The sequence below is a fragment of the Podarcis cretensis genome (genome assembly GCF_951804945.1).
Source record: "Podarcis cretensis genome assembly, chromosome: 3".
Classification (NCBI taxonomy): Eukaryota; Metazoa; Chordata; class Lepidosauria; order Squamata; family Lacertidae; genus Podarcis; species Podarcis cretensis.
The window spans coordinates 57,302,356-57,329,093 of NC_137172.1; the positions used below are offsets into that span (position 1 = coordinate 57,302,356).

Consider the following 26,738-nt stretch of genomic DNA (forward strand, 5'->3'; position numbering starts at 1 on the left):
TTCCTTAGATTTTACCACTCTTTTCTCTCTTTCTTCCTTTGAAGGTTGATTTGAGCCTAGTAGCTTTGATGGTTGGTTAGATGGGTAACTTCTAAAAATGAAAGGTTGGGATGGTGTTCAGCTAAGTTTGAGTGGACCCACTGAAATTTCAGTAAGTTTACTCTGAGTAAAACTCAATTCAACACCAGTAAGAGCCAGTGGTTGGGGGAATGATTTGGTGGAATGCATTATTTTGTGTCAAAATCGGGAAACAGTTAATAACATCAACCTGCACGATACATTTCAAAAAAACTGGTTCACCAAAGGCTGAAGCTAGCAAAAAAGCATGATTTTAAAAGAGAATTGAGATGCAAGAGAAAAATAAGGCACTTTTTCATACATGTTTTTACATAATCATGTACACATGGATACAAAAAGCTAAGGTAACTTGATCTCACTTTTAAAAGTAACTGAACTTCATCATCTCAGTCAAGATGAAGAGTAGACTTCCTTTTTTATGCACTAAGCAGATACCACTTCCACAACTGAGCAGAGCAGCAATGAAAATGCAATGGCAGAAATTTTTAAAAAGAAACCATGGTTATGATTTTTCTTTTTTAATGCACACAAATTCATCAAAGTGCTTTTTGCTTCCTGGGTAATTTTTGACCATTTAATTACAGCACACATTAAACAGCAAGTAGAAAATGATATAGAACTACAAATTATCTAAACAATTATTACTGTTGCTTATTCTGGAGATTAGATTTTTTCCCCTTTTTACAGAGTATGCTTTTGTAAGCTGTGAATTATTTTTGCTGCTATCATATAAGAGGAGCAGATGATGGCATTGGTAACAGAACAGAAAACCTTATATAATATGACTGCCCATCTTTTAATTTTAAACAAAATCTATAATTTCCTGCTACATAATTAGTAAATCAATTTTAAGTATATTAGAAATGCTCAACTACTTTACAGGTGTAGTTATTCACACACACAAACAATTATTTTATGCACATGTAATAATATATGGATATAATTTATTTCCTAATCTATGACTGAATATACAAGTATTGACTATGGTAGTTTACAATATTTACAGTTGTCTTCTGTTTTTATACATACATTCAGCAACAACACAAAAGCTTTTCCACATTCCATTTGCTGCCTCACTCCATAATTTTGCACTTCAAATATTTGTAAATGTGTAAAGAAGGAGATTGTTTTTCCAAGTCAGCACAGAATATAGATGAAGAATCTTCTTTGGATGAAATCTTAGTGAAATGGAGGACTTCAACAGATGAGGGTTACAACCTCCACTAACACTCAGAGGTAGCTTTGATCAGTCTTGTTACTGCAGCTAGCTTGAAAATCATTTTTTTATCACTGAGAATGATATGTTGGAAATAATTGTATGGGGGGAGGGAGAGAATCAGCACAACTAAACACATATAGATAAAAATGAACTATTTCAAGTCCTATGCAAATGCACTGGATATATACCTTATTTTTCTGTGTATAAGATGCCCCCTACTTTTGGGGACTCCAATTTAAGAAAATGGGGTGAGATGGCCCAGAGTTTTTTTGGGGAGGATTGCCAAAGTTGTTGAGCCACGAAAATCACTCAGCCGATGCTGAAATCTCATGCGTCACAGAAGAAAACAAGCGTCAGCCCACTCGCCGCCAGCAGACACCAATTGCACGCCCAGTTGCCACAGCAGCAGCCAATCCACAGCATCCCTTGTCGCAGCCACCAATCAGCCACCCAATTGCCACAGCAAATCCTAAGCAGCCTTTGCAACAGCCACTAATCACCCACCCAATTGCTGCTGACAAGTTCCTGCTCACAGCTGCAACCAATTGCCCGTCCTGCATATGCACTATCCGTGTATAAGACGCCCCCCCCCCCCCCGATTTTTAACATTCTTTTAGAGTAAAAAAACCTCGTCTTATACACGGAAAAGTATGGTACTTCTGAATGATAATCTCCACTGAATTCCCTTTTCCCATACCTCTGATCCTTTTAGGGAGTGGAGTAGGGGGCAGATGGGGTTACTATGGCTTTGAGCCACTGCAGTTCGAGTCTGAATTAAGGTAAGGCTGTCTAATCTCAGAATCATGTTTCTCAGTACCGTAGATGATGAGTGCAAAGTTCCCATTTGGTCAGACTCTCTTTTGAAGTTATTTGTGCAATGGGATTTTGCCACGGGAGCAAATCGTTCTGATGGATACTATATGCAGGCACTTGCCTTGGGGCAGGCGGGCAAGAGAGAGCACCAGTCTCCTCCATATCCCCACCACACTTATAGCACAGCCACCCAGTGGCACTGGTTTGGGGTTGCTACACGGCAGGGGGCCCTGTCACGGCAGTGGTGCAGTTTCAGCTTCCAGAAGTTCCAACTGAAAGGAAAGAAATACAGTGAGAGAGAAAAGAAATGAGCTAATTTCTCCACCCTCCTGCTTGCAAATGATGCTGGGCAAATTTGCTCAGCATGAGTCATTCCTTTCTCAGGGGACAAATCAGAGTGGAGTCATTTTGAGGTGGCAGGAATACCCTTTCACATGACAACATGGAACAACAAAGTCTGAGGAACCCAGGCTGGTTCCAGTGTAAACCTTGATGCTTCATCTCTGCAATACATGCAATGCATCCGATACATCACTAATGTATTTTCTTAGAATAAGTAACCCAATCTGAGGCAATAGATAGCTTGGTAGGAGACCCAAGCTTCAAATTCCATTCACTCCCCTGGTAGTCATGGAGAAGCCATCATCTTGCAGCCTCAGTTACTCCTGTGTAAATGGTAATCGGCCTGCCTCTCTGGACTCCTTTTGATACTGGGTGAGCTAAAAATTGCACAACAGTATATGAGTGTAAAATACAGAACTGCAGGATGGAAAATAGAAGCAGTGGACATGGACACTTCTCCTGACTGGGGTGGGGCTGCTTCTCAGTGGTGAGGCATCAGCTTTGCATGCAGAAGGTCACAGGTTTAAGCCCTAACATCTCTAGGTAGGGCTGGGAGAGCCTTTTCTGATATCTTGGAAAGTGGTGACAGTCAGCATGGACAATATTCAGTTGGATGGACACAAGTGGCCTGACTCATTCTAAAGCACCATCCCATGTTGCACTTCCCTCAAAAGACTCTACTGCCCCATAGGCTTGGAACTGTCTCTCAAATCAGCTGGGTGATGCCATTTCTCTCTCTTACCTCAAAACCTTTCTAAAAGCCCATCTGGTTGGAAGTGACCTATTATCCCAGAAAGGAGGTGGTCAGTTGCAAGATTAAAGGAGAAAATATCTGAAGGTGCACACAAAGAAACATATTTGCTTTTCAGGTTTCAAGTTAATAACCACCAACAAAACCACAATGTTTACGAAGTTGTCAATATGGATCTGCTTCTTAAATTCAAAATGTGGATCCCTTTTAAATGTTGGGATTCCCACCCCACTCCAGCACACACTGTGCATCCCCCACAACTTCTCACTAGGGATGGAAGGAGCTGTCAGTTTTTGTTCTTAATTTCCAATCCTAAATTCAGTTCTCCACATTTCTGCAGCAATTTGTGAGTTTTGTTTTTTTAAAGTTTCAGTTCTCATATTGTTTCATAAAGTGTGGATTTGTTTTTCAGTGTGAACTGAATCAAATTCCGCCACCATTCCTCCTTCTCACCCATGCAAACCTCCCCTCTCCCCAGTTGCCAACATTTCACATTCCATAAGTTGTTTCTAACATTATCTTCGCTTTCTCTAGCAACATGAGAGTGATTTGTGGGAAAAGTTCATTTGTAGATCCATTTGGACTTTGAAACTGAGATGGCAGTTCCCTTTGTGACAAGCTTTTGGTCAACTGTCCAGTGTCTGCCTTGTGGGTTCATGTTACCAAACTTGTAGTTGAGAAATTCAGAAATTCTTAATAATGAAATATTCTACCCAGAGGATTGGGGCATGCTGGGCAGAGCTTCATCTTGATATCTTCACCGAGTTGAACAAAGTTTCATTGACCTACACCAACTGAAGATTTGGACAAAACAAAAAAATTCCTTCCAGTAGCACCTTAAAGACCAACTAAGTTAGTTCTTGGTATGAGCTTTCGTGTGCATGCACACTTCTTCAGATACCAAGTGTGCATGCACACGAAAGCTCATACCAAGAACTGACTTAGTTGGTCTTTAAGGTGCTACTGGAAGGAATTTTTTTGTTTTGACTATGGCAGACCAACACGGCTACCTATCTGTAACTGAAGATTTGGAGCTACACAACCCAGACTATATAGAATATAAAAATACAACACACACTACGTTACATAACATATCAAACACAGAGTACAATTGTTCCTTTGCTTCAATGGGTCCTTTGCATTAATAGATGTTCTCTTTTCTGTAGTCATTGATGAAAAACTATTGTTTGAAACCTGACCCTGTTTTTGAATGTAATGTTATTTACAGTAATGTCTTAAACAACAATCCTATCCTCAGGCTACTAAAATCCAGTTGATTTCAGCAGTATTTAAGCATTTTTTGTTTATGACTGCAGACTCACATTGCTACTACTAAGTAAAAACACCCCCATCACTTTTAAGGTTTTATTTTTAAAGTTGAAATGCTGGGAAAACAAACAAATTCAACAAAAATATGAGGTAGTTCTCATTTCCTCCTTCACCTGCTAGAGGGCCATGGAACAGTTTTGAAAATGAGTCATATAAATAAGAGGTATAGCAAGCTGAAAGGAAATGATCCCAGAATGTCCCTACACAGTGGGTTCCTTTTAAATCTTGGAGCATTCTGAAGAGCTGCAGTCCTATGAGCGTGTGTGCCATTCACAAGATTTAGCATGCATCTGTAGCTTTGGGAAGCAGTACGGTCTGTTTCAGAGCTGTTCTGTATCTTTCCAATTCAACTCATTAATTGGGACCAAATTCCATCTGCTAACAATAAAGCTTCCCTGGTCCCACTTTCACTATTATGGGGAATCTGAAAATAGTGATTCTTTTCTTTTCACAGAACTAGATGAAATTTGCAGGAATAGCAGCCCTGTCCCCCCATTGGATCACACCTGCCAAATTGTAGGCAGATATATCCAGGGGGGTTGCATGCAGGGTAGCTTTGAAATTTGACATTAAAAAAGAAAAAGAAAATCTTTTTCATTTTGTTCCAGAATTGGATAGAATTTGCAGGTATTATCACCTCCTCTGATGGGGTGCAGCCTACACATTTCAGAATTATAGTTGCAGTGTTCTCCCAAACACCTGAAACTAGGCTGCTGCGCTCAGGTGCAGTGAAGGATACTATCCCATTGCCAGTATTGAAATCAGAACTGGCTGTCAGACCAGTCAGTTTCTGTACATGGAATTGGGGGCTGTTACCATCCCACCACTTGCCTCAGATACTAAAAGACCTTGGGCAAAATCTCCCGGCTAAAATAAATACTGGAAAGGATGCATATGTGGAAGACACAAGATTTGCTCACCTTGGAAGAATGGCAGATGCAAGTGATCGACTATATGGAATCGGCAGAAATGACTGGCAGAATCCGTGATCGGGGAGAAGAGTCGGTGGAAGAGGACTGGAAGAAGTTTAAAGAATACCTCCAAAAACATTGTAAAATGTTTGAATGTTAAAATGATGTTGGATATAAAGATAATATGGCATTAGTGATTTGGTAAAAAGAAATATGTAAAAATGATTGGGGAAAAAAGGGTAAGACCAGAGTACTATTATGTCGGGATTAAACAAATGACATAAGGGACTAAGTTATAAAGAATATGTGATAAATGGTTTAATTGGAAAGGAAAAGAAACCAAAGGCATAATAGGTTGAAATGTATAAATAGGGTATAAGATTGGAAAGAGGGTTGGAAATTGCTGAATTTGATTGTGTAAAGGGGAACACAGAAAAGGGAGATGTGAGGAAGTCAGGAAAGAGGGTTACAAAGATAGTAAGGAATAATTTTTTCTTTGTTTTTTGTTGTTTTTGCTGTGCTATTTTTGATTGTCTTTTTTCTGTTTTTTCTTTTCTTTTTTCTGATTGTGATATTTGTTTTATTATGAAAACCCCCAATAAATATCTGTTAAAAAAAAAAAAAGGAAAGGATGCATATGTGGCATTTTTGGACTGCCGCAGTAGGACACGGGCCTTGAACCTGAATCTCAGAACTACTTCAAATGAAGAATGTAATGAGAAATGGAAAGCTGGAGAGCTGAATTAGAGTAGTGGGAGGACTCAGTTTAATTCTTTGTTCAGCCATGAAACTCATGGAGTCACCTTGGAATGGTCCCCTATCATGCCATCCAGCCAAACCTACCTCACTTGTTGTGGTGAGGATTAAATTGCAGCAGGGGAGGGGAGAACCACACATACTCACCTGAACTCTGTGGTTATGAATGCTATAGATAAGAAGGTAATTTTACAATATAGACAAGTGCCCACAGGTCGCCATTTCAAGGCAAGGTTCAACAAACCACACAGGCAAAGTGGGAGGACTTCATAAATATTCCTAGATTTTTCACCTAAGTGGGTCTTTTCTTAGAAACAGGCACATAAATTCCTTTAATGTGCCAATTTTAGAGTACAGTGGTGCCCTGCAAGACGAATGCCTTGCAAGACGGAAAACTCGCTAGACGAAAGAGTTTTCCGTTTTGGAGGTGCTTCGCAAAACGAATTTCCTATGGGCTTGCTTCGCAAGACGAAAATGTCTTGCGAGTTCCTGCGGGTTTTTTCTCCTCCCCCCCTTTTTCTAAGCCGCCAAGGCGCTAAGCCGCTAAACCGATAAGCCGCTAAAAGCCGCTAAACTGCTAATAGCGCTAATCCGCTAAGCCGTCAATGGGCTTGCTTCGCAAGATGAAAAAACCGCTAGACGAAGAGACTCGCGGAACGGATTCTTTTCGTCTTGCGAGGCACCACTGTACTTCTGTTAGACAAGGGCACTCAAAGTTCCTGTTGAAACATTAAGGCATTTAGGAGGCCTCCGTAAGTTTACCATATCTCCATACCAATATTAGTAGTGTGAGGCCTTTTCCCACCCTCCGAGTCATCAAATTTCAGATCAGCCACAATGCTCCTCTCAAGATAATGAAGTAACACTTGTAAATGATCTTGATCTCTTTGCTTGCTACTTAGAGTTGGTAACTACACTTCAGGTAAATTCTGAGCAGGCCTTGGTCGGAGAGACTTGACACCTTTAGATCTGGGGACCCAAACCAGCTTGCAAAAGGAGCATCTATTCCCTTCTCCTGCTGCTCTTCACCAACAGCAACCTTGTTAACTGTCTGATCAGCTGTCCCTTATTTCTGCAATGATTTCTCCACCACCATTGCAAATGTCCACCATGCATGCACAATGAAAATCTGTCATGGAGCCCCAGAAATGTGGTCTGTGGTGGAGGACAAAGGGGAGGAATTACTAAGAAGAGGAAGAGAGTCACCATGGAGGATAAAGAAGACATATGGGCCAGACTTGGAGAAAGGGCTGTTTGAACAATTCTGAAAGTAGGGGGATCTGTGTATCACATGAGTGGTTGATAGCTGTGGTGGTCATCAACCCTGGCAGTTACTCTTTACAAAATGAAGGTGAAACAAACCTATACTTTGGGTAGTTCACAGGGCTGGGATATTGGGGCAAATACTGTTGCGCACCGACAGATGCTGGACACTAGTCCTCTATCCTGGACCTGCTGCCCCCTCTCCATGGTGTTGCTCCCTCTTCACTTGTCCCCTCTAAGCTTATGAGCAGTGGCAGGAGCAAAGAGAAGAAAGAACATCCTTCAAGTGCCTTTTCTTTCCCTCTGAACATTTGTGTGGATTGTGCCCAAGGAGCACAACAGAGGGCATCTTTCCCAAGAACACCCTTCCCCAACACACACACACACACACACACACATGCCCCTGAAATGAACACCGGGAATACCTCTACTGAATAAATTGTGAATACTCAACAAAAGATCGGGGGCTTGTTGTGAGTTCAACCCAACTGAGCTTGCTCACAAAAGCACCTCCCCATTGTGAATTTCCATATGACCCATTGCAAAATAGATAGCTATTTCAAGGTGAGATCACAACCAAATAATTCTATGGGTTACTTGTTCACAAAAGCCATGGTAGGAAAATGGATCATCAGGGTCTGCTCATGTAGTATGAATCTTGGTGATGCAGACATGTCTAAAAGCATTGACTGAAAGTCTATTGCTTGCCAGTCAGAAGTCTAAAGAAGGAGGACTACCAAGGGCCCTGTGGGCTGGCAGTAAGGCCAGGTGCTAGAAGGGCTGATAGACCTTAGTTATATTGATTCTGACTGGGTACAAGGCAGTTCTTAAAATATATACAGTTCTAGAATGTTAAGCAATAGCAAACATTCTGTTGCTTCAAAAACTATGAAAGCATCTCCTCCTTTCTCAGCTATGGAATAAATATCACAATGATACACAGACAATGACCTGGCCATGCAAGGTACATCTGGGAGCTCTCTAGTTTCCCAAAACCCAATTGGGTCTGATGATGTCTGGATTCATCATTCCATGACTCCCCAGCTAGGGAAGATAAATCAAAAAGAGTGGCACATCTTCCAGAAGCTACACATCAGTAAAGACTGTAATTTCAGAATTCATGTCATCTCCAGGAGGGATTCCCGAATCCAGAGATGACATCTCCACTGCTAGTCATACCTGTTGGTTAGTCCTATCCACCGTGTTGGCGGTGGAGGCATGCTCGCGAGTGTTTTGTCGGACGTGGGTGGAGTTTTGTTGCTCCATGGTTGAAGCTGTTGGGATGCAGAACTCTCTGAAACACCTTTTGAAGTTCTCATCTAGAAAGGCATAAAGGACGGGATTAAGGCAGCTGTTTGTGTACCCTAAAGCAATACAGAAGTGCCAGGAGACGGTCTGGAAAGTAGTTTCTGGGATATGGATCAAGGCTTTAATGATAACGTAAATATGGATGGGGGTCCAGCAGACGATGAAGACAGCCACGACCACGAGGACCATCCTGGTGATCCTTCTAAGATTCCTGTCCTTCTCCTTGGAGCCAGAGAGCATTCGGACACTCTTCAGGCGTAAAATCATGAGCCCATAGCATACCGTGATAATTAGGACAGGCATGATGAAGGCAAAGATGAAAACACAGATTTTCAGCAAGTTCTCCCAATACCATGCTGGGTGAGAGAATATAAGTGTGCAGTCAACAGATCCTAGGAGGAAAAGAAAAAGAAAGAAATGAGGTTTGAGAGAATTATTTATTTACATTTAATCCTGTTCTTCCTCTTGCCCCCTCCATCCAAGGCCATGACTATATTCTACTGTGGTGCGAGCCTGTAAGAAAACTCACTGACTTTTAGTGTGATGTTTACAACATAGAATTTTTAGGGAGGGGGGAGATTCAGTGTTCAAAAGGTCAATAAGGGCAGGGCCACACATACAAGTCCCACTCCAAATGTCCCTAGGTATGTCTGCCTGTTCAGTCCCTGAACTTCTCATGTTGACTGGGAGTTGTCTGCAGAAGTTTTATTCATATTTGCTTGAAAATGAGCAGAACCCTCTGCATAATCAGGGACCTTGATAAAGTGCTTCTGTGCAAGGAAAATATCCCTGAATAGAGTCTTGTTGGCTTAAATTAGCCTATTTTCCATATAAAAGCATTTCTCCAAAAAGAGAAAATAGGTAAGATTCACATAACTAGGCTTCCTTAAGCTGACCAGCAATAGTTTTGGGCAAAAAGCATAGTTTTGACTGTTAGATAGCTTAGTGGAATTCATAGCTATCTCCTTCCTTCCTTCCTTCCTTCCTTCCTGTTAGGAGCAAAAGAAAGTCGGAGATAATTTACTATTTAATAACAATAGTACAAGTTTATTAAATTTGTGAAGTCCATGCCTTTACACAAAATACCATAAAACATTATTAAAAAGATAAACAATAAAATTATAAAAATAAGCTAAAATTCATGCCATGCTGTCCCAGCAAAGGAAACTACCCAAAAAACCCCACCATTCAGGAAAGAAGATACAGCAACAGGTTAGGAGAGCAAAGGGAGGGACCTCACCATTTCATCCAGGAACCATACCCTAGTTTTCATAGCCTTCACCACAAAAACCGCTACCACGTGCGAAATCCGTGGATCAGCGTCCACCAGTAAAAACTTTACTTGGTCCTCAGAGTTGACTATTGATTTGGGAATAGTTTGTAACATCGCATCCCTGAAGGCCGAATAGATGGGACAATACAACATGTAGTGTGTGAGATCCTCTTTGGTTCTCATATGACAAGGACATATACGCTGCTCTACTGGGATTTTTGCATATCTGCCTGACAGATAGGCCGTAGGAATGGTTTGAAAACGGGCCATTCACTGTGTTGTTCACTGCTATTAGAAAAAATCATGTTAAATATCTTGCTTTTTCATTCCCTGTTATAAGTAGCTATCTAATTCTAAAATTAAATATAAAAGTGTGCCTTTAAATCACAGTGCCACCACTTACCGGGTCTCCATCACTAAATGAACCACAACTTATATACATTATACTTATATACATTAACTTGGGAGCAAGTCCCACTGGAATGGTCCGGCTTACTTTATAACAGACAAGATATAATCCCATTCTTAGCTGATTAGTTTATTGATTAACAGCAAAACCTTATATGTACTTATGTAGATGTAATTCCCACTAGAGATGATGCATTCGCTCAGACAAAAATCAGGGAATTCCAAGACGGAAGGGAAGACAATGGAGGGTTTGAGGAAAAGGAAGGGCTACTGCACTATAAGGGGGCACTGTATGTACCGGGGGAGACCTTGAGGGGGAAGGTACTTAAACAACTCCACGACAACCCAACAGCTGGGCACTTTGGACAGTACAAGACCATGCTGCTTGTCACCAGGCAGTTCTGGTGGCCAAAGGTGAGGGAAGATGTACGAGAATATGTACGAGGGTGCAAAGGGGGAGAGGGCTGCCCCCGCAGGGTTACTGGAACCCTTATCTACACCGGGAAGGCCCTGGGAGGTGGTGTCCATTGATTTTATGACAGATCTGCCCAAGTCAAGGGGGAAGACAGCAGTCATGGTAGTAGTTGATCTACTGACAAAATGTGCCATTTCATAGCTTGCTCACATGCGGCAATGGCAGAGGACACAGCCGGGCTGTTTGTGGATCACATTTTTAGACTGCATGGGTTTCCCTTGAGGGTAAGCTCGGATCACGGGAAACAATTTACTTCCCGGTTCTGGAGGAAGCTCATGAGCTTGCTACAGGTCGAGGTGAGTTTCTCGACGGCGAGGCACCCAGAGACCAACGGACAAGCAGAAAGAGTGAATGGTATACTCCAGCAATACCTACGCTGCTACGTCAGCGAGAGACAGAACGACTGGGTAGAAAAATTAGCTTTGGCTGAATTTGCATACAATAAAACTGAACATGTGTCCACGGGAACGAGCCCTTTCATGGCCAATTATGGGTGTCACCCCAGGGCCTTCCCGGGGAGGGGGGAGGAAGGATGGAGTGTACCTGCGGCTGAGCAATTTGTGGAGGAAATGGAGGCCTTGCACTAGCAACTCAGGATGAACTTGGAGCAGGCCAAGGAAGTTTACAAGAGGCAGGCGGACAGGCACCGTCGGGAGGGGGAGGCCATACGGGTGGGAGACTGGGTGTGGTTGTCAACCCAAGGGTTACCCCTAAAGGGAGGGTGCAAGAAGTTGCAGCCGAGGCGGCTGGGGCCTTTTGAGGTAATACAGCAGGTGAACCCAGTGGCATTCAAATTCAAGTTGCCTGACAGCATGAAGATACATCCGGTGTTCCATAGGTCCCTACTTTCACCGTACAGGGAGGGGCGGGAATTTCCGGGGCGGGAGGGAGGAGTCACCACCCACCCACGGGTAGAGGAGAGGGAACACTGTAACCAAGCCACAGAAATACTTGATTCAAGGTGGCGAGGTCGCCAGGTGGAGTACTTGGTAGCTTGGGAGGGAGAAGCCAGGTTGGAAAACACGTGGGTCCCCGCTGAATCAATCAATGACGGGTATCTGGTGGAAGAATTCCACAGTTTGTTCCCAGATAAGCCAAAACCACTAGCTAGATTATGGGAGGAAGAATTTGGACCCACAGACGACGAAGGGGACTTTGTGGGTTTTCCTGCCTCCGAAGAGGAGGGAGGGGAGGTGTCAGAGGGAGAAGAATCAGACTGGGAGGTTCAACCTGCGGGAAGAGATCTGAGCGGATGGGAGGCTGGTTTTGAATCCTCAGAGGATGATGACAGCTCCTTCAGGGGATTCCCCGCATCGTCGGCCGAGGAGAGAGAGGAGGTTGTATTGGAAAATTGCGCCGGGGGTGGAGGGGGTCCTGGGGAGGAGGTGGATGTCAGGGAACTGCCATCAGGGCCAGAGGGAGAGAGCGGGCTCCAGAGGCATTCCAGAGAGCGTCCCGGGATGGGGAGAGGCAGCCCATCTTCTGGGGAAGGGAATCAGCGTAGCACCAGTGGAGAAGGGGGCAGATGGGGGAATCGGCGAGGCGGTCCCATGACTCCTCGCCAGGGACCAGCGGGGAGAGCACGGGTCCTCCGCTGCCCACACCCTCCTTGCGCAGAAGGCTTCCATGCAGGGAGAGTAGGCGGAGACTAGGCGTCAAAGAGCTTCTTTGCTGGAAGAAGTTCAAGAAACGCCCACTGACGGATTCTGCCAGCGATTGAGACAGCCACGGGTGAGTGGCTGTCCGGACAGAAAAGGTTCACTCAGGCAACCCTGCCAGGTGTGGCGCCGGTTTACGCATGAGCAACCCCCAGAACCATTACATTAGGTAAACATTATTTCTCATTAGGTATTAAAATATCCCATTTTGATGCATTCCCAGTAATCACTGTGACTCATGTTTTATGTATGTGTATACCAAATTTCGTACTTCTGGGTGTTCTGGAAGTACCTTAATGTTTAGGAGGGTATCATTCCTCTCTTTCTTGATATTAATTTGCAAATGTCCTCCCTTTAAGATCCACTTCCCATTTCCATAATCAGTGTGTCTCAATGTGTGAACCAAATGTCAGAGTTCTCACTAGGGTGGAAGTATCACCATTTGGGGTGGATGCCTTTTGAGTCCCCCATTTGAGTGAGTGTGAGGTATAGAAAAGTCCCTTTTTCATTGTAAATTACATGTACTACTGAATTTTCTGACTTTTACTGGAACTGGAATTTAACCTAGAAATTTGATTTCTGCATGAGTTTTTCTCTCTCCTTCATTCCCTGCCTTCCTGCCACTGCTGAAATAACTGAGCATCTGGAAATGGTGTGTGAAATCCTTACTCACCATTGCTCTCTTTGGTGGTTGCCATCACCATAACTGGGATGCCGATGGCTGAAGAAACAATCCAATTACAGACGTTGACAATTTTGGCATTTCTGGGGGTGCGGAAATCCAGAGCCTTGACTGGGTGGCAAACTGCTATGTAGCGATCCACACTCATCGTGCAGAGAGTGAAAATACTTGTGAACATGTTGTAGTAATCTATGGAGATAACAATCTTACAAATGGCGGTACCAAACGGCCATGTTCCCAGGAGGTAATTCACACTTTGGAATGGCAGCGTACTTGTTGCCAAGGCATCCGCCAGGGCAAGGTTGAAAATATAGATGTTGGTAGCAGTCTTCATTTTGGTATATCTAAGAAAGTCAACAAAGCAGAGGAATGAAAAGTTATAACAAGATCAAACACAATTATAACCAGACTAATGTCTGATTTGAGGACTAGGGATTAAGAATAACGTTTTTTTGTGCCTTGGTCCAGCAATATGGTACAGAAAGAATTTTCGGGGGGGGGGGACTCAGTATCAAGTTTATCTGTAGATATTTTATCTCTAATTCCTATTTTTCTCCTTGATCTTGATGAGAAGCGTGCTATTTCCCTCCACCTGTTCTAGTAGTAGAAATATAAACATTTCTCACATATTATACACATAATTAGATAAATAATTTTATGCACATATTTTGTACCTATACATTCTGGGTTTCGTACAGGAACAAGCAGATAAACAGATACATGCAATAATTCTATATAACTGTATATAAATACTTATTTATTAATACTTATAAAACAATGTTCTTACAGAGAGGAGAGCGGAACTCTCCATCATGCCATTGGAAAGCTATTCTAGGCAGGGTGAGAATGCCCCTCCTGTATTGGAGTTTTGCTCTGTCCTGTTCTTCTTGTGGGCCACTTAATTGAGGTGGTGAGCAAGGTGGCTATTTCACAGCATCTTACGCAATGAGAACCAAAGTGATTTTAGATTTCTTCTATGGACACAGCCCCAAAGCTCTGCTTCACTCATTGTAGCTGGGATCCTCTTAAGTATCAATGGCATAAACTCCTGTTTGTGCCACAACAGCTAAGCAGTCCCATAGAACAAGGCTGCCCGTTCCACTGAACAGAATTCAACTGAGGTACTTGGGTTTAACTGCCCTGTATGCTGCCAAAGAGCAACAAATAAATGTCTACCACAAAGTGTCGTTGAACCCAACTCAAAGGGCAAAGGGGTCTGCAAGAAAGGCATGTGATGCCTGCGTTTTGAGATATCTAAGAGAGATCAAGAGCAGGAAGGCATGGCTTAAGCAGAGATGTACTCTGGCTGGTTGCATAAATTCACTTTATGTGCTTCCTGTCCTGCACCTGGCAATAGTCACATGGATTTTGCACAGCTTTAGCGTCCACACAGGGCTCTTTATATGTAAAGAGACTGAAAAGTAAAATGAGTATTAAAGAAAATGCACTAACTCATAACATGGTTAGCACAACCCTTGTCCAGAGCCTTTATCAATAGCCTTAAAGGAGGGGGGGGGGGGGTCTCACTGAGGACATTCCCCTTCTCAAACCTGAGATCAGCATGAAGATAGTAGGGCTGTGTGAGCATAAGGACAACTCTTTTTCAAGCTAGGGCTCTGATGCTGACTCAATCCCATCTAAATCCCATTTTTGAAAGAAACCCCTTTCTCTATCTCCCTAAATTTATGGTGCCTTTTTGCATATGTGCTCCTGCTGTGGCAGAATATCCTGGAGCTTATTCCTTTAAGTCACTAGAATTAAATTATAGGTTGCTCCACTTGACTATGCTACCTGCCTGATATTCAAAGGCTGCAATCCTATCCCTGTGACTAGTTATTTGCTAAGCCAAACAGGCCAGACCCTGTTACTCCTGACTTATACTGTATGTACACACGATTCATAAACCAACCTGAATTCATAAACTGTGCTAATGATATTCCTGAGGAAAAGAAGAAGGCGTACCAATGATTCTCTGGAAAGGTCTCTTCTATCTGATGCTGCAGTACTGGTACCCATTATAAATTGCTGCCCTGGGCAACCATCTATGTAGCTATTGGGAAATCTGGTTAAGAAATATGTGCTGTCCAGCTACTCAAAGAGTATCATTTACATTTTTATTAACCTCCTTCTTCATTTTCTCCCTATTACATTTTATATTCTTAGGTTAGGCCATGTTGCATTTTGTCCTATCTTTATGATGAAGTTGTCTCATTTTTCCACACCTATAAAGAATAGCATATATTTCCATTTAAGAAAGATGATTTCCTGTTTGCGAGGGCAGTGTTTACATTGCTCCTTTATTGTTACCAAGTGAGAATAGGACAGATAAGGAGCCGTATTCAAGATGGAATATGTAATACCTACCTCCAGAGTTTTTCTATGATTAAAATTATTTTCGCTTTGACACTTTCTCATAATTTTGTTTCATGGTTTTTATTACATATTTATGACAGGAGCCAAAGCTAAATGAAAAAAGAGGTGATACCAAGCATTTTATTTGTATTTCTTTATTGCAATCCTAGCAGTACAACTCAAGATACAGTACTTGGCAGAAGATCTATTATTTTCCTTCCAATATAAACTCATAAGATGCTCCCAATTCTCTTTTATTTGCCTTCCCCAGATGGCTGCTAATATCTTTTCCAAATGAAATTTCTCTTAAGCAATGTTAACATTCAGGTACATAAGCAACGCCAGCAAATGGCTGTGCTAAGGCTTTTGACCATTAAGGGCAGAATTACACTTAGTAGGGCTTGGAAGCCAGGATGGATTGAGAAGTCCTGCTGCAACTGAAACCTTTAAGAGATGTCACTAGTCAATGTAGACAGTCAGGATGAGGCAGGAGATGGCTTGATTTACTGGCTACAGTATGGTCTGTGTTTGTATTCCATGCAAAAAATCAATCTGCAACAAGATCTGTATAAATGATGCACACTAGTTTATATATTTTTATTTTGTATCATCTTTTTTGCTTCTTCTACCAATTTTGAGGGGCAAAGATCTAGACAGGCATTGAAGGCTCACCCTTAGCTACTAAAAGTGTTGCTTCACCCCTTCCAACTTCCAAGACTGACAGCACAATTCTCTTCATGCTATTTAGAAGGAAGCCCCACTGAATTAAATGGGGTGCCTCACAGGTGTGAGTATAGAATGGAATTGCCCACTCGGTTTCTCACTGTGCAGCTCAGAAGGCTTAAACATTACATTTTAAAAGGGAGGGAGGGAGTAGTAGTAGTAATAGTAGTAGTAAATTGTTGTTGTTGTTATCTGCCTGGGTTTCCTTAGCCACTCTTCTAACTCTAGAAGGGAATTTCTCAAGGATGCCAGATCTTGGACATTATTTGGCATTGAACCCCAACTTCTTGAATTTTTAATATTGTCACTTTTTTGCATTTGAAAATGTTGCAATATAATAGACACCCCTGGTTCTACTGCTGTGGAATCTCTGCATGTTTACCTGTGAAAGGTGTGCAAAACGCTACCCTACTCCACTTCTTTCCATCTCGTTGCTGTAGCTCTGACCTTGGTCATTGGGCAGCTGATCATATGAGACAAAGAGTGCCTTTTGGTTTGGGTATCAATTATAACAAGACATCAAGGAGCACCTGTCCCAGTTTTGCAAAACTAGTGCCTAGAATAGTGCTTCCCAAACTCGGGTCTCCAGCTGTTTTTGGACTACAGTTCCCAACATCCCTGACCACTGGTCTTGCTAGCTAGGGATGATGGGAGTTGTAGTCCAAAACCAGCTGGAGACTCAAGTTTGGGAAACATTGGCCTACAAGCTGTGGGATAAGGTTAAAAAAGTTGAATCCTGACAAGAAAGACACAATGCTATCAAGAGCAAGATCCTAGGCTCATGAGTGAGGGTTACATTTGTAATAGGAAGGATGGTAATCATCCTTTGCAGACATAGTGCTCAATCAGAGCTGATTGCTATAATAATAATAATAATAATAATAATAATAATAATAATAATTTATTTCTTCCCTGGTTTCCCCAGCCACCCTGTTCTGATCTTTAGTTCTGATCTATTGCTGAAGAGTGGGCTTTCCCTTGGGAAGGAGTGGGGGGAAGGGGAAAACCACTCGGACCCATGCTTTCTAGGCATGGCAAATGGAATTGTCAATGAGCCGTGAGATTGACTGCTTCAAAATATGCTTTACATGTGCTGTCCTTGAAGACACATTGGAAGTAGTTTTGGCTTGCCTCCTGAAAAATATTAAGTGGTGACAACATATTTAGCCAATTCTGCGCCAAGCTGAATTGGCTACCTTGAAAGCACTTCTTGGCCTGGGCTGGAAGTGACAAACCAGAGAGTCTTTAATTTCCTGAATGAGCCCCTGCATTGACTGATTATGGACTGCATTTCAAGCCTTCCCTATAGATCCTCACTGTATGAGTTAAAACATCCCTGCATAGACTAGAGCCTTTGCCACAATAGCTTAGAATTACCTCCCCAAGGAGGTCAGAATCCACTCTTCCCTCACAGCCATCTTGGAGAGACTGCAAAATCAGAGAGGTTTTTTGGCTGCTGCAGCAATTGGTAGATTGCCCAGATTTCAGCTCACAATCATTGAGTTTTGATTTGTATTTTACTTTGCGTGTTTTGTGTTTAATTATTGTTTTAAAAATGCTTTCTTACATTTTCTTTGAGCTGTGTGAAAGTGCTATACAAATATTTTAAATAAACTGACAATTCATTTTCTACCTTAGCAGCAGACTAAGAAAACCAAATATTTCATCTGAAAGAAAATCGCTCAGAGATGTTATTTTTAACTATACATGTTTTAAATGGTGCTTTTAGCAAACTTTACTGAAGACAATATGACTGATTACATCCATAGCAACTAATGCAACACTCCAGTGATTCTCAGTACGCAATACTGCCTGGTCCACTTCATATGTGTAAAAGGCTGCTATCATTTTGACTGAAAGCTCCATCCTAAAAATACTCATTGGAAACGGACTGCATAGCCCCCAATGCAGCTGTTCAAACATTTTGATTCTACTTCTGTTTAGATCTAGCTCATGGCCTCTCTTACTTGACCCTCCCATACAGCAAACAGGCTTATGGGGTGGGTGGGGTACACTTGGCATTAATGACAGCTTCCCTCCAAAGCCTAGATAAATGTTTATTACAATGAAAAAAAAACGCAATCCCTGGCCACCTCACAGTGCTAAAGTAAGCTCAAAAATGCACCCCCATCCAATTTCTAAAGCATTTCTAATGTGCCTTGAAGATGGGGCATTAAAATCGAAGCCTCCTTTTCAGAGGAAGAAAGCTTCTGAGAAACCGAAGGACAATTTTTTGGCACCAACACTAGACATGACAAGAGAGCATGCAAATCATTTGCTTTGTGCTTGAGATCATTTTAATGGATTTGCAAAGGCAACATATTGCATCCAGATGAATGTTCCTGGCAGAACTATTTCCAGGCCTCTTGATATCGTACGAGTCTGACATTCTGGTTTCTTTTTCAGGTCTTTGTTTACAGATCACAATAACTGTGCAGTCTCAAACAAAGAATGTCTCTAGGGAACAGGCCCAAGTTCACCTAGTAGTTAAATGCCAAGAAGATAAATGGAAAGATCAAACAATGCTTCTCCTTATCCCTCCATCTGTTAGGGTAAAAGAAGTGCTGGCCCTCAAACTCTGTTATTGGGTCATATAATCAAAGTATGCAAATACTTTTGCAAAGCTTATACAAAGAAAGCTACCTGCTCTCCTGGAAGGGTGTGTGTGGATCAACCAGGCCAGGTTCAAGGTTAATGTACTAAGCCTTGAATAACTTAGGCCTAGAAAACCTTAATGACCTCTTTACCCTGTATACCCCAATTCAATATCATTGAAGGGGAAATCAACATTGTGGGCGTTGATCTATGGAACTCCCTCTCACAATAAGTTAGATAAGCACCGCCCCTACTGAGTTTCAGGTGCCTGGCCAAAATGGCCGCTGACCGGACCTCACTGTGAGTGGTGGTTGTGGCCCACCGCAGCACCTCCACTTTGCCCCACTGCACCGTGACATTTTCCTGGCTGTTATCATGTCTCCTCAGTCGCCGCAGAGGCTCATGGGTTCCCACCAGGCCCGCTATTCAAACAGGCCAGTCTGTGGCAGCCAAGGGGGCATGGCTAGGGGAGCAGAACTGGAGCAAGCAGGGGGCAATGTGGCCCTTTATCTGAAGAAGGTTCCCCACTCCTGATCAAGAACAGAAGAAGTGTCTCTCAGGATCCAACCAAAGGCTTATTGTATCTGTTCACAGTAGCTCATCACATATGAAGCTCATGAGTAGAAGATGAGATCAATAGTCTTTCTCCACTGTTGTTTCACTGTAAGTAGCACGGAGTGGTATGCTGAATATGAACCTGGAGGTGGTTTAGCCATTGTGACGGTATAGCCTTGTCCTTCATGAATTTGTCTAATCCCCCTTTAAAGTTATCTCAATTGGTGGCCATTAGCACATCAGTAAATACCACCATTTAACAATGCCCTGAGTAAATTCCAGCCCATGATTTAGGGAGGCTGGCTGGACTTGTATGCTCTTCTTTCTCAGATGTTCTGAGCAGTCTTGGATTAAACAAATCCTTTCAGTCATTGTATTAACCTAAAATAATTGCCTGTATGGATCTAAAATAATCTACCAGAATGGAAGCATTCTGCATATACTTCCTTTCATGCAGGGTCCTCACACTCTGCAATTTTCAGGCAGGGTGGTCTTTGTATAGCTGCAGACATAAATTGGGATACCCAATTTCTACCTGTTGCAATAATGACTTAATTCTTTGCATTGCGACGGCAGGGAATGTAATCAAACATGACTCATAATCAAAATTTCAGGAAGTGAAAAACACTTTGGGGACTGTAACTCTATCCACGTTTATGCAGAGACAAGGCTTACTCAAATCCAGTCAATGGCAGTAAAAAGTGTTTCTTCTGATTGACAGTCTTTACGTCTAACATGCCATTATTATTCTATAGAACTGCTCACAGTACCAAGAGAAAGTGAGTTCCCCATGGTCATTCATACTCAAAGTACACATGATACTTGTATGTCTCATGTTCCTCCACTTGATCTGCATTTTCTTTTCTTAAAAAGTAAAAAGCAGTTGTGGGAGACTGGTATTTTTATCAGAGCACCAACAAAAAGGGGATTATCCATTCTGCTTCACTTTTACCTCTCCTTATGCTACTTTCCCCAACCTCATGTTGATTTTCTCTCCAGAATGGGAGACCTGCAGGTCCCAGTATATTTGTTCCCACAGGTGCTACTGGGGTGGGAATCAATGATGAAATGCTTAAAAAGTAGGAGTTATACAGTCACCTACTCAAGATTGTCTCTCCCAGTATTTCTTTTTTTAAAAAAGGAACAATGTCTGGATTATGCATTGTCACACTATCCCTGCTGTACTTTTTAAATGTTCTGTAAAAACAATAAAAAATTAGATTTACAAAAAATAGGGGGGGGATGTTACTTGTGAATGAGTATCACATGTAATTTGAGCCTTAGAGAACATCATAGCCAAGTATAGATTGAAATGCAAGTTCCTCACACCAAAATTCATCTACTCTTTCCTATAGACCTAAAAAGAATGGTTTTTTGTATGTTCAGTATGTGAGGTTGCTGCTGATGTGCTTCTCAAGGAGCCTCCTAGAATTCAAATCCACTGCCTTCAATGAAAATGTTGCTCTTGGTCATTGTGGGGTACGGAGTGGGAAACCATTCATCAGCTCAAATACACACCCACACCTATATATATATAATTTCTATTCTACCCTTCCTCCAAAGACCTTTCGGTAGCTCACAATGTTTTTTCTATTTTATTGTCATAACAAGGCCAACTAGTTACCTCAATGGCTGAGTGGAGATTTGAATTGGATCTCCCTGGCACTAATCAGGCACTCTAACCACTGTTGAAAAAGCAATTAAGTCATTATGCAATGATGAGAAGGAAGGAAATGCATTTGAATAATTAGTCTTATAGCAGTGTGGGACTGTGGATTCAACTCCTGGAGGTTCAGTGGGAGCCCCATACATGCTGTCCTGAGTCCCATAAAGGAAGAACAGGAGATAAACAAAAAAGCAATGACATTCTAAATGCAGCTACGAAGAAGTAAGCCAACTGAGTCAAGTAGGGCTTACTCCCAGGCAGATGGAAATAGCATTGCAAAGAGACAGAGAGAGCAGATTTCTTATTGCTGCTGCTGAAATAAACAGAAGATGTTGCTGAAATAAACAGTAGATAATCATTGTCAAAGGTGGTGTTGCTTCTCAGTCACAATCCCTACTTGTGCAACCTGAGTTAGCTCAGTTCTTAACCAAATGATGAAATAATAATAATAATAAAGGCAATACAAGTCAGCCTGCAAGGAGTTCATAGCGCTGTATAAACAACATGCACCACTCCTTCCCGCTAAGAGAAGACATAGGTGGTGAATGCAGGGCTGGTGTCCAGTGTTGGCATGGCTGGACAGCTGCTGAGGGTGACCCAGCAAAGAGTTCCCTAACAAGAGCTTCCCTGGACCTGTTCCTCTTCCTGTTTGATCACTCACCTCTCTGGTTCAACCAATGGTGGTGGTGGGGAGGAGCAGTCGATGCCACTGCCTGCTTGCACATTGGCTCTCTGCCTGGCAAGCAAGTGGGTCATCACAATGATGAAGAGGATGGGGAGAGCAGTAGGAGAAGCTGGTGATTATGGTGGTGAGGAGGTAGGCCCCCTGAGTACTGGGGGAGAGCACAGGGCATGTCTTGCCTAAGGGCCCTCTAGAACCCGAAGGGTGATGCTGGTGTTATGTAGTTAAAACTAGGCCATTGAGAGAAAAAGGGTGGTATAAGTAAGCTTTGGAAAACTCTGAGGTTTGTTGAAATAGCATGTCAACACACGGACCCAAGGGTTGGGGGGACACACACCCCGATAAAAAGAAATGAAATTCAGTTGCCAATAGATTTTGAGTGTCAGCTGGAAAAAAGAGGCTGACTTCAGCTGCTTATTGCTTATATAGTTTCCCAGGGAAGTAAGTTAAGGGAACTTTTGAGAGGGGTACACTGCAAGATTTTGTTACAGGTACTACTAAATCTTAAAATATGACTGAATACCTTTATTACTTGCAAATTAAGATTTTGCTTCTTTAGGCTTTTGTCCATCCCAGGTGGAATTTTTCAGATAAATAAACTGGTTTCCGCCCCCCTTCCAATGTTGTCTCAGAAGCAGCCGTTTCCACCTGTTGTTATCAATCGTTTCAATAGATGGTGCTGTGTTCTTTTAGATATTGATTGTAATCTCGTTTCTCCTAAATGTTAGCCGGGTGCTAGGAGCAAATTTGATTGCTGTCCTACCTGGCATTCATTAAAGAAATCTAATTTCACAAAGGCAACAAGAAAACCCATTCCACATACAGAAGTGTTGTGCCCCCCCCCCCTTAAGATGGGCAACAAATCTCTTTGCAGTAAACTTGCATCTGACAGAAGTATTTCTGTGGAAGAATATTGCACAACGTTTCTTTGGAAGAGGAGCTTACTTGCCCAGAAAATGCAAACCTTTAAAGGGGGGGGGGGCGTTCAGATATTTTCATAACTGAAATAAAGAGGGAACATTTTGGTATGAAAGTCAGTAGGAGGGGGGATATGACCATCAAATTCTGTTATTTTCCCCCGAAAGGATTGTTGGTATTCATCTCTTTATATATAAGTGATTTATTAGCTGGGAGGCTGGCAAAAGAGTACAGACATGTATTTCTACGACAGCAAACTGACCAGAGAAGGCACTGCTTTTGAGCCACTTGAGAAAGGGGTTATTGTTTTGTTCTTTTCTCTCTCCCTGGATATAGGAAGAGCTATGATCCAAAGTTTTTTCCCTATCTAATACATATATTAAACTCTTCACCAGTAAAAATTCATATTCTCACTCAAGAAGAATTTCTTCTCTTTTTAAAAATAAAGTCTTCTTATCACCTGACCACCACTCCAACTCCAAACCAATTTACTTGCACAATCAGACATGCTCCCTGTTACAACTTTCTTTTTCCAGTTACACACTTCTTCTTGCTGCCAGCACAGAGTCTTCGGAACTGCCATGCATATCAGTCCTTAGGCATCAAAACAAGAGACAATGACTACATCTCTTCTCAACAGGATTCCCCACCACCAAAGTCCCACGAATACAGTTCCTCCTGAGGGAAGAGGCATCAACATGGTGGCAGTGGTAAGCATAGCCAGGGGTTGGTGAGGACGAGAAGTGCCACGGCACCTTGGGCACCAATTGGTTTACTGCAGTTTGGTCCACCTTAAAGGTGTCCAACAAATATCTCCTTTCATGAACTGTGCAAAGGGGTTTCTGCAGAAGATGGGTCCCACAAGAAAAAGAATCACTGGTTTTAGAAGATCTTCCAAAGAGCACCTCCCAGCCAAACCTTTAGGTCTGCCTTCCCCAACCTGGTGCCCCCTCTGAGACTACAATTCCCATCAACCCCAGCCAGCAGGGTTGGGGAAGGCAGCTTTTGGGTTCTCAAGGGCACACTTATGTTCTCCAGGTCTTTCCTCACCAATGAAAAAGAACTGCATTTCTCCTGGCTGCACTTTCTTGAAGGAGCACCCTAAAAACGACCAGGGAACCACCTCCCTTTCCAGTCTCCGTGATGGGGTGGTGGGGAGAGCCATCGCCCCGAAAGTTGCCTCCAGCCCCCCCCCCCGCCTGTTTGCATGAATGGCCCTTTCGTTGGAACGCACCCCGCCACCGCCTCCCCGCAAGACCCGCTTCCTCTTACCGGATGATGACATACATGACCAAGAAGTTGCCGAAGAGTCCCACCACGCACACAACGGAGTAGAGAACCATGATGACGATGGCCGTGACCATGGAAGGGCTGACCCCGTGGGCAGAGCACAGGCTGCCTCCACTTGCCTCCAGGCTGCTGTTGGGGCCGCCGCACAACAGCTGGGTGCTGTTGGGCTCGCTCAGGTTCCAGGGTTCGCCCCCCATGGTCCCGGAGAGGGCTTCTCCCGGCCCGCGGCCGCCCGACCACAGCGAGGCTCCAAGGGGCTGCGGGCGCTGGCGGCCAGGGAGCTGTCCTTGGTGCTGACTGGACAGCCTCAGGGCAAATTCCCCTTTGCAGTGCAGGAGGGCGGGACCCCTGCCGCCGTCGAAAGCTGCCCCAGACGGAGGAGAGAGAAGGAGGGAGGGAGACGGACCAGTGGGTTACACCTCCCAGCTAAGCCAGTGGCGAGGCGGGAGACGAAAGAAGCGCTGCCTTCTGCTCTGAGCTGCAGCCGCTTCCTTCGACAGGAGCGCACGGAGCAAAAGGGCCGGAGAGCTCAGAGGAGTCACCAAGGAGCCCGGGACGAAGGAGCCGGCAGGAAGCAATCCAAAAGCTTGCGCTCCCTCCTTCCAGATGTGCGCGCGCTCCCGCACACTCACACACGTGCGCTCCCACAGCTGGCTCTGGCACACGCGCGCTCACCTGTGCCAGGGGGATGGCTAAGCATGGGGAGGAGGAGCCTCCAGCTGATGGGACGAGGAGGCGGGGAGGGACTCTTTTTAACCCAACCTGCACGGAGGCAGGAGCGCTTGAGATCAGGCGGTCCCGCTTCGCGAGCGAGCTGTGGCGCTCTCCTCACCCCCACCTCCGCCGGTCTCTCCCTTCTTTAGCTAACCAGAGCAGCCTCCAGGACAAAGGTGGTTTAATATTCGCAGGAAGAGGGTTAATTGTTCGTGAGAGTTGGGTTCCAGCACAGGGAGTGGCCGGAGGGCTGAGTTCACGGTGCTTTCTAGGTTGAGGGGAAGGGGGTTTAGCTACTATCGGTCTGCGGTTCGAGTTATGGGCTGCTACTACCTTGGATTATGTAACGAACTTGGAAAGTTTGTTCTTTCCGTTCACGCAGCTTTCCTAGAACAATGAGATGACATTAGGCTGCAGTGCCCAATGGTTGCCAGCAGATTGGTGCTTTGTTTGTTTTAAATAAAGGAAAGCGAAGAGGGCTCTTATCCGGAAGACCAATGACCGCGTGACTCAACCGCATTTATACCCTTGCCAGAAGTCTCCCTCGCATAGTAATCACAGGACAGCCTTTCTGCAACGGGCACAGTTCTACTGCTGCTCACTGCAACGAAAAAGAACATTAAAAATCTGGTCAGGTGTGAGCTTCCCGTACCAGAGACAGGGGAACACATGGCCTTCCATAAATGATATCAAGCATATTTTTTTAGAAAGGGAGAGGTGCGCACAGTGTTGGAGTAGAAGTGGTTGGGAGGCTGTTGCCTTTCTGTTGCTTCACCACATTTTTTATTGTTTAAAATGTCCCATCATTAGATTATTATTTTTTATGCTAAAAGCTGCCAGAGGTTTAGTAGTAAAGTGCTGACAGCAGGATCAAATTATTCTAGTTTTTGGAATACAACAACAATTAAGAAAAGTAAGCAGGTGAAGGTCTCCAATGCACCAACTTCTTTGAAGAGAACAAATAAGAACTGTCCATTAGATCCATTTCCTTGTTGCAGCCTGAGTTCCTGGACAGAATGCTTGCCCTTGCCCATCATAGTTCATGGCCCGTAAAATCCAGTAGGAGAGGCTGGGCTGGACAGTCCAGTGAGTGGCCAATACCTCAGAATGGGAGGGAGTTATGCCCACCACATTGAAAGAGGTGTGGTGAGGCCCCTCTTAAAGAGGCACTCCTTGGATCCAGAGGTTTTGAGAAAGCTGCTGCTGCCCAATCTCTTATGGGAAGTCCATCAGCAGGACCTGAGTGCAACTACACTCTCCCCACGTGATTCCCATCACCTGGTACTCAAAGGCGTATTGGTTCTGGCAGCAGAGGCATAATAGTGATTGTAGCTAGCAGCCACTGAGAGCATATATTTGAACAAGCTTCATCCCCTCAGAAGGGGCTCTTCTGTGCCTGAAAATTTATCCAATTAGTTAATAAACAAATTAATAAGTAAAGAAGCTATAGGCACTTTGTGTAAACATTCCTTATGTTCCCTGTTGTCATCAAGAAAACATGGGTCAAATGAAAGGATGCTTTCAGTAGTACACATTGTTTGGAAACAACATTATTGTTACCTTGGATTTTCATGGCTGCACACTCTGTGTGTATGTCTGAGGTCAAAAAATAGTCAACAGCATGCTTTCAGCTGTATATATTACCTTGTTTGATTATACATGCTGAGTAGTAGAAAGTGTTCTTTGAAGCAGCTCCTGCGTTTCTCCTCTCTAAACATAGAATTACAATTATGTTCCAGCAAGACCTGGGGCTATGGCTTGATTATTTAATGGAGCTATCCATTTGGGGCTGATCTGGCAAACTGCGGAAATGAAACTCCACGAGGTGCAGATCAGTCATGCAAAAATGTCAAATAAAATATAGTAATTTTAAAAACTGACACTCCCAATGGGGTAATTCACAAGTTTCTTAACTTCAGCTGTGGTTTGACTTTGTTAAATGTAGGTTTGGGTTTTGTGTGTGGTAGACTAGGCGGA

The 26,738-nt window shown here is 43.4% G+C and overlaps 1 protein-coding gene across 3 annotated transcripts; it reads right to left on the minus strand.

The window, feature by feature from the left end:
* Positions 1-755: 755 nt before the first annotated feature.
* On the minus strand, positions 756-24,881 carry OPRM1 (opioid receptor mu 1). 3 transcript variants are annotated; one of them, XM_079971566.1, is made up of 5 exons: positions 24,030-24,880; positions 13,258-13,610; positions 9,053-9,162; positions 8,642-8,781; positions 756-2,382 (listed from the first exon to the last, which is right to left on the minus strand). In XM_079971566.1, the coding sequence occupies exons 1-5, from the start codon at positions 24,242-24,244 to the stop codon at positions 2,286-2,288; spliced, it is 915 nt and encodes a 304-aa protein (XP_079827692.1). In that variant the 5' UTR covers positions 24,245-24,880; the 3' UTR covers positions 756-2,285. The 3 variants fall into 3 exon arrangements, with proteins under 3 accessions (XP_079827692.1, XP_079827693.1, XP_079827691.1); XM_079971567.1 differs by lacking the exon at positions 9,053-9,162 and having other exon boundaries at positions 24,030-24,881; XM_079971565.1 differs by having other exon boundaries at positions 8,642-9,162; positions 24,030-24,879.
* Between the last annotated feature and the right edge of the window lie 1,857 nt (positions 24,882-26,738).